The sequence below is a fragment of the Semicossyphus pulcher genome, unplaced genomic scaffold (assembly GCF_022749685.1).
Source record: "Semicossyphus pulcher isolate SPU_LCO1_2020_fin unplaced genomic scaffold, fSemPul1.0.p SCAF_20, whole genome shotgun sequence".
NCBI lineage: Eukaryota > Metazoa > Chordata > Actinopteri > Labriformes > Labridae > Semicossyphus > Semicossyphus pulcher.
In genome coordinates, this window is record NW_027211694.1 from 13,600,727 (window position 1) to 13,615,089 (window position 14,363).

The 14,363-nt window shown below is 40.7% G+C and overlaps 1 protein-coding gene across 2 annotated transcripts in view; it reads left to right on the forward strand.

Annotated features, from left to right (window-relative positions):
* The window catches only part of ahcyl2b (adenosylhomocysteinase like 2b), a 48,718-nt gene that overhangs the window by 28,912 nt on the left and 5,443 nt on the right, over positions 1 to 14,363 (forward strand). For both annotated transcript variants that reach the window (XM_069670830.1, XM_069670831.1), the window contains exons 3-12: positions 8,195 to 8,338; positions 8,809 to 8,909; positions 9,005 to 9,107; positions 9,254 to 9,348; positions 9,590 to 9,696; positions 10,062 to 10,178; positions 10,289 to 10,352; positions 11,441 to 11,529; positions 11,615 to 11,685; positions 12,623 to 12,717. In XM_069670830.1, the coding sequence (XP_069526931.1) occupies positions 8,195 to 8,338; positions 8,809 to 8,909; positions 9,005 to 9,107; positions 9,254 to 9,348; positions 9,590 to 9,696; positions 10,062 to 10,178; positions 10,289 to 10,352; positions 11,441 to 11,529; positions 11,615 to 11,685; positions 12,623 to 12,717 (986 nt within the window). The remainder of the gene's footprint in view (positions 1 to 8,194; positions 8,339 to 8,808; positions 8,910 to 9,004; positions 9,108 to 9,253; positions 9,349 to 9,589; positions 9,697 to 10,061; positions 10,179 to 10,288; positions 10,353 to 11,440; positions 11,530 to 11,614; positions 11,686 to 12,622; positions 12,718 to 14,363) is intronic.

The window sequence follows — 14,363 nt, forward strand, 5'->3', positions numbered from 1 at the left end:
AGTATTTCACCTGAAAGAACACGTTGCTGACTCAGTCTGTCTCTCAGGCTCTCATTCTCACACTCTGACACGGCGGTTCATGTGAAACTGTGGGCTCTGTGTTTGAGGATTAGCTGCTGCTGGTGTAAAGTCGAGGGAGGGGGAGGAGAAGGGGAGACAGCTGGGAAGTATTGGGTGTTGTTGAAATTGAACTGAATCCCCAGTTTCATTTATGACCGTAATGCTGAGCGATGAAGTACAAGAGACCAGAGACCACTTTCGGCCACCGCCACCAGAAATAGATAACCAGCAATAGATTTTACATCTAAGAACACGAGAGCAAATGGGAATCCAATGAGAGTCTCAGCTTAGCTTCTTGTCATATTTGAACTGCTGGATTAAAAGAAGTAGGAAGCAGAATTCTCCAACTAATTATGGATAATTAATTAAATATCTAAGAAGCAAAAGTACCCACTGCTTCCATGGTCATTAGTTTAGGACTCAGTTGTAAAATCCAGCCAACCTAAACACTTAAATGTTGCAAAGGATAGCATCAAACTCTCACATTTGAGAAGCTGTAACGATCAAATGTTTCGCAATATGATAAATTATTTATAATTACCGTAAAATTCGGTGTATAAGACACACTTTAGATATTTCTTTTTTCATCTAAAAAGTGGGCCAGTATATGCCACTATGCCAGTATGCCACTATGCCAGTATAAATGCAGTGGCAGGTATTTTCTTGTGTTGCGGTATTTTACCCAGATTGATTGCCAGTGCAGCCACCACCGTTACAGTAATCAATGCTAGCGTAGGCTGAGCTCAGCTACCGCACCGCTAGCTAGCAGGATTGCGAACTCGACATTGGAAACAGATGGTTGTCTATAATTTGTTTGTTTTGAATGTGTTTCAAGTAAAACTAAATTCAAATAGTTTTTATTGATAAACAAATGGAACCTCGGGGATACCCCAAAAATAGACTGCGTCTCATATTCCAGTGCGACTTCTGGATTTTACGGTAATTGACTAGAGATAGACCGATATGGTTTTTTCAGGGCCGATACTGATTAGTAGTCAAGGAGGCCGATAACCGATATTTGAAGCCGATGTTCAGTTGCAGTAAAAGTGAAAATATTGGTGTCAGAATTTTGAATAATACAAACACTTAACTTTGTTTAAATGCCTTTTAAGCATATGCATCAGCGCCAAAGTAACCCAGTTTTAAATTGATCTCTTATCGGCCATTGGATTAAAAAAAAAAAAAAGGCTATGCGTCAAAATGCCCCATATCGGCGCTGATAATCGGTCTATCCCTATAATTGACTAATTGTTTTACCTATAATTGTGATGAGAGATAAAAATAAATTGGAAGTAAGAATAATTTTCACAAATAGCAAAAATTACAGATTTTAAAAACTTTGTACCTATATTTGACAAAATACGGTTTATTTTTCCTGTCCAATAGATACTCTGTAAATCATCTTTTTCCAGCAGAGCAACTTAAAGGGAACCACTTTGCTTTGACATTTTGGGACACACTTCTTGGGTTCTTACTGAGACTTATGCATGAGACTTGTATCAATCTTCAGGTCTGTCTGAAGCTACAGCCAGGAAAAGGTTAGCCTAGCTTAGCATAAAGGCAGGGGGAAAGGGGGACATTGCTAGCCTGGCTGTTAAATACAATAGTTCGGAAATTGTCAAACTATTACTATTCCTATGCAGTCATGGCTTTAGTATTAAGATATGGTTGCACAGCATCAAGATGACTCTAATATGAATAATGCAGTTATTTTTCTACCCTTCTCTCTACCCTGTTTCTCTACCCTATCATTATGCACTCTCGTCATTAACACACTAAAAGCAGAGTTTTTGTTCATGTTTGTATCCAGTTTCATCTGCTTTTACTCTGAAGGCACTTTGAGTCTCTGCTGTGCGTCAGGGTCATTTACAGGGCATATATTTTCCAATGACACCATTAATATGATGAATTAATCTGTAAGTGTGTGTGTGTGTGATGCTGCTTGGGCATCGTGGCTTCTAGTGTCGGACTGATTTGTCCATCTGCCATCCATCTGTTTGTCCATCATATTCTGAGTGGTTGTAACGGGCCCTCAGGTCAGGGCTCCTAAAAACAAGTCTAGAGAGAATTTTGCACTTTTACTAAAAAAAGATGAAACATTTTGTTCTTGTGACTTCCCACCAGCACATTTTCAGACCACCACATGTTTTTAAGGCAAGCCTCACCAATCAGGGTCAAGTATGAGAAGGACATGTTCTTCCTCTAAGGTGAAAAGAAATCCATTAATGTGTCATGGTTTTATATTTTTCATATTTGATTCTTACATTCACCTCTGTTCATGGTCTGCAGCTCTAAGATAAAACTTGGGACACACTATGTAGAGTCCCATTCTTAAGGGGAATTGGAACAAATTCAATTCTGACCTAACACACCCTGTTCTCTTTTCCTCCTTTTCACTTTTCTTTCTTCCCCGTTATTCAGCTTCCTCCTGCAACCAGATAAGGGCTCATTAAATCACTCTACCTCCCAAGAACCTTCCCCTCCAGCCCCGCGGCTGTCAGATCATGACTACTAATGATCTGGATTTTTTGTTCGTGTTATGGATAGTGAGAAGTGCACTTAGTCAGCGTTTTTTCCTCTTAACGATTTGACAAACTCTCTTTCTGTGCTGTTAACATCCTAACTATAAGCAGCAGCAGCAGTTGTAAATCGAGTAAATGTGTCAGTGCTGTGAATTTAAAGTTATTTTCTGAAGCTTTTCTAGCTCTATCATCTCCCTCTTGAACCCTCAGTTTTTTCGCTTCTTTTTTTTCTCACCTCACTCTGCTGATTCCCTGTCTTCCCCCATAATTCCCTCAGACGAGTGCTTCTTATTACACTGATTGTTCCCACAGTGCAGAGGACACAGTGAACTCGACAGTAATACTTTTCCCAAGACCACTTTGGTGCAGATTCTTTTCAGCACAACTCCCCTTAAGGTGGTGGTCCAAGTCTTTATGTGAGAGATAATGTATAGTGAGCAGGTTCACGTTGGGGTCCTGCTCACCCCGTCACAGCTGAGACTTAAAATTTGACACAAAATATTTTGGATACGATTTTATTAATTTAAAAATTATTATTTTTCCATTTACTGTTTAAAAATAATCCGTTACACTCACAGTGAGAGCTGTGTTCATAGCAACGGTTAACTCTGTAGCCTTCTTAAGATAAGATCTTGGTTAATATGGGCTAACCCAGCTAATATTACTCACATTAAAATGAGCTAAGCTAGCTGTTTTTACTCGCATTAAAATGAGCTAATCTAGCTGTTATTACTCACATTAAAATGAGCTCACCTAGCTGTTATTACTCACATTAAAATGAGCTAACCTAGCTGTTATTATTCACATTAAAATGAGCTAAGCCAGCTGTTTTTACTCACATTAAAAGGAGTTAATCTAGCTGTTATTACTCACATTAAAATGAGCTAAGCTAGCTGTTTTTACTCACATCAAAATCAGCTAAGCTAGCTGTTATTACACACATTAAAATAAGCTAACCTAGCTGTTATTACTCACATTAAAATTAGCTAAACTAGCTGTTTTTACTCGCATTAAAATGAGCTAATCTAGCTGTTATTACTCACATTAAAATGAGCTCACCTAGCTGTTATTACTCACATTAAAATGAGCTAACCTAGCTGTTATTATTCACATTAAAATGAGCTAAGCCAGCTGTTTTTACTCACATTAAAAGGAGCTAATCTAGCTGTTATTACTCACATTAAAATGAGCTAAGCTAGCTGTTTTTACTCGCATCAAAATCAGCTAAGCTAGCTGTTATTACTCACATTAAAATTAGCTAAACTAGCTGTTATTACTCATATTAAAATGAGCTAAGCTAGCTGTTTTTATTCACATTAAAATGAGTTAAGCTAGCTGTTTTTATTCACATTAAAATGAGTTAAGCTAGCTGTTATTACTCGGGTTAAAATTATTTAACCTAAATGGCAACATTTGCACTGTTGGTGAAGAAAGACACGGTGAACAGGATCGCAGGAATCAGCGCAGCACCTGATCGGTGGATTGATATGATGTAAAGCTAGTCCTCTGGGTTGTGTGATTAGAGCAGCATCCCTAGCAACGGTCTGTTCTTCTTAACAACGGTCTGTTATCGAGAAATAGCAGACCTCTGAATCAAAATCAAGTATTTTACACAGCCGTGTAATAAAAAAAGCATTAAAAAACGTTGTCAGGATGATTAATACATTAAACAAATCTCAGTATTTTATGGGGAAATATTTAAATGACAAAATATGAAAAAAAAAAGTTCTAGCAAGACTTTTAGAATGATGTGAGCAAAATCATTTTCAACTCACATCACACCTAATAGGGGATTTTTTGGTGGAAGAAATCCTATTAATTTCCTTCCTTGATATCACTCTTGTCAATGTGCGTTGACTTTAGTCACCTGATCTAAGACTGAACTGTCAGCGGTCGATTTTAATTGGAGAAATTCCCAACCACCAATTAAAGTATCAGACAGTACTAAGACTAAACCTAACCCTTAACTCGAGCCTTATATTTCATCGAAGGATACTCTCCTATTCAGTTGGAAAAGATGGATACTTCAAGCGTATTGGTTTTGGAAGATTTCATAAAGGAACAGGGAAGACTTCCTTTACTAGAACACTCTCTTTATCTATGTCCCAGAATCCTTTGCAAGTATCCGTACATCCACCCACATGACCCCTAAGATCTCCACCGCTCACATTCTCCCCCACCCTTTCCTCCTGTCTGTACGGATGGTAGATTTCAGAAAAAACGATACTCTCATGGATTACTACCTTTTTTTTAATCCTTCCCCCTCCTGGCACAGCACAGCTTGTTCTTCAACTTAATTTTTTTTTACAGTGCTGGCAAGGAACCCAATCTCATCTGGTACTGGTCCATGGTCATTCTTTTAAAGAGTGGTAGGAGTGAGATTGGCATGGTATTCCTTCTCTAGAGGAAGGTAGAAGGAAGCCACCTGTGTAGTGAGACAGCCTGAAGTGAAGAAACCACATAGTGCTAGTGCCAGACATAGAAGCTTCTCCTTTTTGGGTGTGCTGCTCTATGCTGTTTATATCTCACAGGGATGTAATTATATTTTTATATGAGGTGCATTTTTTGTGTACTTGTAAAACAAATTTGTCTTGAGTTTATCCTCTATTGCAGTTCTTTATTGGTGAAGAGGCTGGAGTTGCTCTGTTGGTGGAGAGGGTTTTTGCAGATAGCTTTGTAATCAATCAAACTCGGTGCTGTGCAAAATTTGCGGCGTACCAAAGTCAAATTGCAGGGTTGGGAAAAGTAGAGCCTTTCATTCGCAGTAAAGAAACCAAAGGCACATGGTGTTTGTTGTGCTCTTTGAAACCTCAAAGCCCTGGCAAAGGCAAGGCAAAGCAAATGTATTTGTATTGCACCAAGCAAGAAAGTGTATTGCATAAGACAGAGATGCATTCAGATGAGATATTTAAGAAACATCAGGCAATTTATTAAGACTCATTCTATTCTAAGCATTTTAAATCCTTTTTGTCTTACAGACATTAATTTAGCAAGACGGATAAAACAGATGAATTAGATAAATGTTGCAACTACATTGTAGTAAAACCTGAATAACTGGTTACCACATACTACCACAATATGAAAGAGGAGAGTTTTGTAGCAGACTTTTTTTCTGACTTTCAGAACTAAAATATTCAGTGTTTTGAACCAAAAGTAGAATTTTCTGTGCAGTTCTTTGATAAATAGTAAAATCCTAATAATTTATATATGCATGTTAAAATGTAGCTCACCGTCCATGACTACGCCAAAATTTCTAACTAGATTTTGGTCTTCAACACAACTGAAATGGAAGAACTGACTTTTAGGGCCTGTGTCCTCTAACTGCATTTCTTGCGATGGCAGCGCCTGTTTTCTATGCAAAACGAATGTATTTAAGCATTTTCAGTGCTCAATGTCCTAAGCACAAAAACGCCCTCAGCATTAGCCGTTTTTTGTCACTTTGCTCAAAGTGAAAGTAGTTCAACTGAGGTCAACAGAGCAGTTTGAAACAGACTTAAGGGTCACTACCAACGGACACGGAAGTGCTGCAAAACAACTTTCGAAATTGATGTCATGGGGGCTGCCAGTGAAAAAACACTGTTAGTGGACACAGGCCCTGAAATCTTCTTTTGGTCCAATGGCAGATATTTCACTTTTATCTTTGCTTACCTGGAGGAATTTTTGGCACATTGAATCAATCATTTGATGTATACTCAACTCTATGCTTGTATGGGACCATATTAGCTAGGGATGCACCGATACCGATACCAGTATGGGGTATCGGGTATCGGGTGGTATCGGAGATTAAGTACTCGTAAAACTACAATGAGTACCGCAGCCGAATACCACTTTGCGGCTTGACGTTAGCCTCCCATATCTTACATATTCATGGACGCACACACAATAAAAAGAGTCCGTCGGTGATCGCTGATGTCGCCATAGTAAGTGCAGTAAACAAGTCCAGGCCCGTCTCCCTCACTGCGGTGTTTCGGGGGGATGCGCTGTGTAGTGCTGTGTTCAGGTGTGGTCAGAAATGGGAGTGTTCATCACGTGACCTTTTTTACACTATATGGGGTATGTTGTGTTATACTGAAATCCACTGTATGTGTTATAGGTTACACGAAAGTAAAATGTGTGGCAGTGTGATTGTTTAAGTAAAACAAAGTTGAGTGTTAAAATGTCAGCAAAAGTTGCAGTTGCATCATTCTGTCGACTTACTTTGTTACAGTCAGAAAGTGAGGAACATCTGATGAAAATGAAACATGCTTTTAAAGTCATTATGAGAACTGTAATGATATTATTAAGTACTCTGTTGGTACTCTGTATTGGCAAGTACCCAAATGTAAGTACTTGTACTTTTACTTGTACTTGGTCTGAAAAAAAGTGGCATTGGTGCATTACTAATATTAGCTTGGTAGTCTCATTATGTAAATCTGTATAATTTTTCCCAATCATAACAGTTATGATTTTTTTTCTGCTTAAGAGATAGCATATAGGCTTTGAACAGAAGAGGCCCGAGAATGGAGCCTTGGGGAACTCCACATGTCATTTTTGAATGCCTAGTTGTGCAATTATTACTGATTGACAGAAGAAAATTGTCATACCCTTCAAATAGGAATCAAACCATTTTAGCACTGTGCCAGACAGTCTCATCCAGCTGTCCAATCTGTCTCGTAATATTCAGTGGGAGACTGTGATGAATGCAGCACTGAGATCTAATAATACCAAGACTGAAACTTTTGTTCAAGTGGAAGTCTTTCGAGACCATAATCTTCACTTTCTTTGAAAGTGAGAGGTTTGATATGAGCTTATAATTTTAATTTGTCTAAGACTAAGATTATCAGGGGAGCAGAAGGAGTTCAAATGTTGCCCCCTCCTTTCCTACTAAAAACTGACCATGCAGTCCTTTTGCCCATAAACTGATGCTTAAAGGGGTTGAATCAGTAACAAAAAATGCTGAACTGTTGTCTTGATGCAAACAAAAACTAGTGATAGCATTAACGGGGACCTCCATTTTATCTGAATTTCGATAGGGCAGAGGCAGGGGAGAAGGGAGCATGAAGGGAGGAGGGATTATGAGAATGATACATGAACATGTCAACATGCCGACAAGGCTGTGATGTTTTGTCTTTGCGCCGTTGAGGCTGCTATGTGTCAGGGTGCATCATCTTCGGCCTGGCTGATAGGTGTCGCAGGCTGGACCAAAAACATCCCATCAGTACTCTGACCGCATCTGCTTGGCGGGAGGAAATCTGCCCTAAAAAAAGATTCCTGCGTTTGATCCATTTTAGGCCGCAGATTCGCTAAGCCATGTGTTGAACCCACTGATCCCTGTGTTTTGTAACTGTAACTGTTCCTTCACACTTATTAGCAGCCTTCTCCTGTTCTGCTTCATTGAGATTTAATTAGTGTTCTAATTTTATTGTCAGGCTGTCTGACTGTCGTATATGCCCATGCCCACCTTAAGCTGTCAGCCAGATGTCCTGGATCAAAGTTGGCTAAGTTTAATCCTTAAACTTTTTTCCATGTAGGTTTACCCAGCAGGATAAAATTCCATTCACAGAACATAAGTTGACTGGCCGTTATTTTGCGTTTATGACCGACTGATAATGTTTCTGTGTTGTGTTTTTCAGCGGCGTCATACACGGACAGCTCCGACGATGAGACGTCTCCTCGGGACAAACAGCAGAAGAACTCCAAGGGCAACGGAGACTTCTGCATCAAAAACATCAAACAGGCTGACTTTGGACGCAGAGAGATTGAGATCGCAGAGCAAGGTAAACCAAGGGACTGTCACTGCTCACTGTAAAGGTCTAAAATTAAAGTTCTGTAATTAAGTGGGTGGAAACAAGTGAGTAGCTGAGTTTGAAGACATTAAGATACTGCAGAAGAAGAGGAGGCAACAGGAAGAGTAATAAAGTGTGTGCGCTGCTTCCTGCACGCTGCTGGGTGGCCATATGTTGCCTGCCACTTGCAAGTAAGAAACACCATTCAAGAACCAACGCTTAAACACACATTCTTCACATCATTCCCTAATTACCTCGCAGAACATACAGAGAGCCTCAGCTGCACCCTGCAGGCTACATTCGCACACACACTGATACACGCACACACACTCACACAGCACTTAGCATCAGTAACTTCTGCTGGATGAGTCGTTGGATTAGCGATGAAGTATCGGAAGGATTAAATGATGGGATTCCTCGGTCCACTCATATATCTGTCTGTGTGTTTCCTCCTCTTGCAGAGATGCCGGCCCTGATGGCTCTGAGGAAGCGAGCCCAGGGGGAGAAACCCCTCGCAGGTGCCAAGGTGGTGGGCTGCACCCACATCACTGCCCAGACTGCTGTGAGTAGACATGCAAAACACAAACTCCCAAATATGAGCAGCTTTACTCGTGCAGCCACAAATAAATCTAACTTGACTCCCTCGTCTCCGCTCAGGTGCTGATGGAGACTCTGTCAGCTCTGGGCGCTCAGTGCAGATGGGCCGCCTGCAACATCTACTCCACCCAGAATGAAGTGGCAGCTGCCCTGGCAGAGGGAGGTGAGACTGTCTCCTCAGGGGGCTTTCTTTTGTGCAACACCTGCCCTTTTATTTATTCCTGCCTTAAATATTAAGAAGCTCTCTCTTTCACATCGTGTCCCCCGCTTCCTGTCTGCTGTGCATTAAATGCTTCTGGTCTCTTCTAGGTTTCAGCGTATTTGCATGGAAGGGGGAGTCTGAGGACGACTTCTGGTGGTGCATCGATCGCTGTGTCAACGTGGAGGGCTGGCAACCAAACATGGTAGCACACCTACACTCCCTACACCGTCTAAATAAGCATTGTGCGATCTGTGTCGGTGTTATAAATATCTGCTATTTTCATCACACTAGATATTTTTAAAACGGAACTGATTTATTTTTACACTGGCTTGTGTACTACAGAAAATATATGCGCAAAAAACGAACCATTACATACAAGTTTTCTTTAATTCTCTCAATCTTTCTCCTTTCTTCTTCTCCACTCGTCTTTGTTTGTCTCTCAGATCTTGGATGACGGTGGAGACCTGACTCACTGGATCTACAAAAAATACCCCAACATGTTCAAAAAGATCAAGGGCATTGTAGAGGAGAGTGTCACCGGTGTACACAGGTGGGACTCGCATGTGTACATCCTCAACTTTTACTACAGCAGTTGTTCAGATGTAACTAGTTATCTGTGTTTTACACAACAATGGACGAGTGTTTACTCCATTGTTGACACAAACTCTGACACCAACATGCCAACATGCACTTACACGCTCGAACACTTTTTCGTGTGGTAACATCGCCATCTAGTGGGCAAATGATCAACACCGTTTACAATAGACAGTGATTTCACCATTAAAGCACTGCTGTGAACACAAGAGGAGAATGTTAAGTAGAACAGTATTAATTAATACTTGATTACATGACTGCATGGTCAGTTTTTAGGGGGAAATAATTATTTATTTTGTTGTATTTTTAAATTTTGTTTAGGTTGTACCAGCTGTCCAAAGCAGGAAAACTGTGTGTTCCAGCCATGAACGTCAACGACTCAGTGACCAAGCAGAAGTTTGACAACCTCTACTGCTGCAGGGAGTCCATCTTAGACGGGTAGGAAACCTCATTATGTTTTATAAAACAAAGCATGTTCTAGTCCTCAGCTGCAAACAGTCTGAATAAATTTGAGGCTGCAAGTGAGATAATTGTGTTTCCGTCCTCAGGCTGAAGAGGACCACTGATGTCATGTTTGGAGGCAAACAGGTGGTGGTGTGTGGATACGGAGAGGTAAGGCTGACGTTTTTCTCATTCTTATTCAGGCTCACACACATTGTTTGTTCACTGAGAGACCGAAATGTTGCACAGTTGTCTAGTCTGTATACCTTAACAAATTAATAATATAGAAGAGGTTGCTAAAGAGCATTGTGCACAGAAAATCCCATTGAGTATAGCAGAGGTTTCCTACTGTTAAGAGATCATTTAAAAAAAACAAAAAATGGCGAATATTCAGTAATTTTTATGTAATAAAAAAGAGATCCACAATTATCCATTTATACCAGTACTTACCAGTGGGATACCAGCTGCCAACTGCAACTGCCAACTGCACAGGACAGGCCTCCCACCAACCAAAGTCAGCTGTAGCATCAAAACACAACTAGGGGTGCAACGATTAGTCGACATTGTCAACAAAAATCTATGACAAAATGAGTTGTCAATAATTAATTGGTTACTTCATCGCCCATGCTTTTCATTCTGTGCGCGAACATAACATTGTTTTGCAATGTGAGCATTTGAAGCGGAGGCACGTTGGAGTTGACTTTATTTTTTTATATCAGCACTTTGTCTTTGTCTGGTTTTAAATGGACAAAATATTTGTATTTACCTTTTGTATTAGTAGGAGCCAAATCAGCATTAAAGTTTATTAAAATACATATTTTTGAATGAAGAACTCATATTTATTGTCTTTATTGTAAGTAAGCAGTAGCACATGCTTAAAAGAACCTCAGACTATATTTAAAAGCTGATAGCTAACAAGGAGCCATTAGGTAATTGTGCAATCGTTTAGATAATCGATGACTAGCTGACTATCAAAATAGTTGTTCGTTGCAGCTGTGACTAAAGGTGCATTAAATTAATTGGCAAGCAAGCAGGGATGTCACTATAGCTAAAAAATTATTAGAGTTATTAGTATGAACACAAACTTCTTTTACATTCACTAATAGAGGAATAATCTTCAAAAATCATAACATCAAGTTTAAAAGCAGTAAGTATTATATATAAGGTGGCACTGTCCTCACTAACTAAACATGTGTTGTCTTATTTGATGAAATACTTTTGTCCGTTGTGTGATAACATCCCCACTCTGCCATCCTCAGGTGGGAAAAGGCTGCTGCGCTGCCCTCAAAGCAATGGGCTCCATCGTCTACGTCACAGAGATCGACCCCATCTGTGCCTTGCAGGCGTGGTAAGACTCGAGTTTCTTACAGCTTCACTGCACAGTCAGACATGCCATTATCTCATGCTCTTTGTTGTCTCTCTCCTGATCGCAGCATGGACGGCTTCAGGCTGGTGAAACTGAACGAAGTCATCAGACAAGTTGACATCGTCATCACCTGCACAGGTCGGCCCACACACATCGTTTTGTAGCTCTAATCCACTCTTGGCAGAAGTTTTATAATGAATGAATTGCTGACTAATCACGTCAGAGCAGCTGTACAAAGATTTGTCCTGTCAGCTGTCTTTCTGGGACGTAATCCACAACCAACAGTGCATAAATAAATCTGGAAGGTGCAAGACATGAAATAGACGGTCACTGTTGAGTCAGTGTTCTTTCAGGATGACCGGACAGATATTCGGTCATTGTCGTCAGCGGCTGACAGTCACTAATCAAGTCCTCAGCTCAGCAGCCAGGCAGTTGCCCTGAACACTTAATTGGAGCAGAGAATTACTCGTCTGTGTGCTTCACTGCCTAAAGCTGCTGGCAGGTCTGAGGCGCAGGGATCTCTGAAGGCCGACAGAGAGGATAATAAGGTAGAAGAAGGGGTATTGAGTTTGTGGAAGATTTTCCTAATGAAGTCGCCGTAAAATAAATAGAATGTGACGAGCCGTAGCTCTAATCAGATCATGCACTGGCTGCTCCATTAAGGTCGATTCATTAGAGCCCCTGCAGCTTGTTCTTTTGAATTAATAATGCAGCTGCGGTGACATAAGAGCAAAATAAGTGATCAGCTGTCAAAAAACAAACTAAAACAAATTATTCTTGTCTGTTGAAGTTATTTAGATCCTTTGCAGCTAATTTTTAGTAATCATTCAGAAAGTTTACCTCAAATGGAAACCTTTACTGTAAGTCCTATTAGAGGCAGATTAATTGACAGGTGGAGCGCTCAAGCTAAATCACACTTACAGACTTAATTAACTTGGCTACATGGTAAGATAAGAACTAATTAAATGGATAGAGCCTTAGTCCCCAGTCGACTTTCTTTTCGGCTGTCGGCATCACATTTTAGCTCTCTCGCTGATGTTCTTTCTTCTCTCTCTCTCGTCTCTCCCTCCTTTAGGCAACAAGAACGTGGTGGTGAGAGAGAACCTCGACCGCATGAAGAACGGCTGCATCGTCTGCAACATGGGACACTCCAACACTGAGATCGATGTGGTCAGTTGCCTACAACCTCCAACCTGTAGAGTAACAAAAACAATGTTGAAACAGACACAGGAGAGATTACAGGCCTGGATATCTATATACAACAGAACAAGACACAATAGGAGCTCCAAGCATGATCAAGACTCAGCGATTCAGAAACAAAAGCATGGCAGTGACAGCATGTTAAATGTCCTCCTGTTTGAACAATCGCAGCCCAAGGTCAGGCTTTTCAGAGTTGTCATGGTAACTGACAGCTTAGTTTGAGTTAGCAGGGTTGCAGTGGAAGGCCAAAACCATAAAACACCGCAGTGATGAGAATCAGGCTTTTAGGATTTAAAAAGGACATAAACCATAACAGTGAGTCTTAAACAAAGTAGAGTTTTTTTATATAGAGTAAGGGCCCGATCAGACGGAAGGCGTTTTGTAGGCTGTAAAACGCGAGGCGCCCAGCACTGCCTTTTCTGTTGAAGCCTTCGGTTAAAAAAAAGAGCAGCTCACTGCACCTTTTTTTTTTTCTACTGTTGTTAAGGCAACCACGGAATCATTAGCTGTCATTAACCAACTGTTATATTGTAAACTGACAGAAGACCCGCCAATGAAAAACGGCAATGATGTCCGGCACTTTTCTGCCTTGAGTTGAAGGCGCACAGAGCGGAAAAACGTGAGGCGCTCTGCAGCGCAAAAGCAGCGCACAAAAAGCGTCCCTCTCATTGAAAACAATGACACAAAAGCTGCCCCCAGCTACTAAAATGCACTCTGTCTGATCGGGCCCTTAAGTTATAATCTCACTGCTAATACAAATGTTAGCATGATACTAAGATGTTAGGCTTTTGGCTTGTGCAGATGGTCTTACAATCTGAGTGCAGCATTAACATACAATCAAGTCACAGAAATACAAAGCAACTGGGATGTGCATGTGTCCACTAATGGCGTTTTTTGCCCTGACAGCACTTATTTTCTATACAAAACTAATGCAGTTCAGTGTTCAGCAATGTTTTCAGTGCTCAGCGTCCTAAGCTCAAAAATGGCCTTTGTTTTTTGTCGCTGCACTCAATGCGCTCTCAATTAAAGGGGCCATATCTTTTAAATGGGACTACGTAGAACCTTGCGTTCGCTGAAATTGACCAATCGTCATTCACCTCAGGCTGCCTTCCTGCACTAGCTTGTAGTCAAGTCATTGTCAAGATTTCAACTTACCATTCCTCCTGGCGATTCTGGCTCGTACATGTACATAACCGATCCTAGAGCAGCCGTGGTTTCTATAGCTTTGGAGTGACCGCTCCTTCACGTGGGATCACACATGTGGGGGGAGCGGCTACACGGTCACTCCAAATACTGTCAGCCAATCGTGGCTAAGGTCTGACCTTTGAATGGCAAAACAGCTTGTTCGTTTCAGGAGGAAGGAGAGGCTCCGAAAAATAATTAAATTAAGATATGTATACAATTTTGAAAATGAAAGAAACTTTACCACCGTGATTCAAAAACACTTTGATTACATAACTAAAAATAGTTCAACTTTTTGAACACCACCACTCTCATCAATGTCACTTTCCCTCACCGACCAATCAAAATCAGGAAGGGGCGGGACTTCAGATATCAACTTTGTCAACAACAATGGTGGAGGTGAAGCTAATCCTCTCGTTTTTTTCTAGGGTACA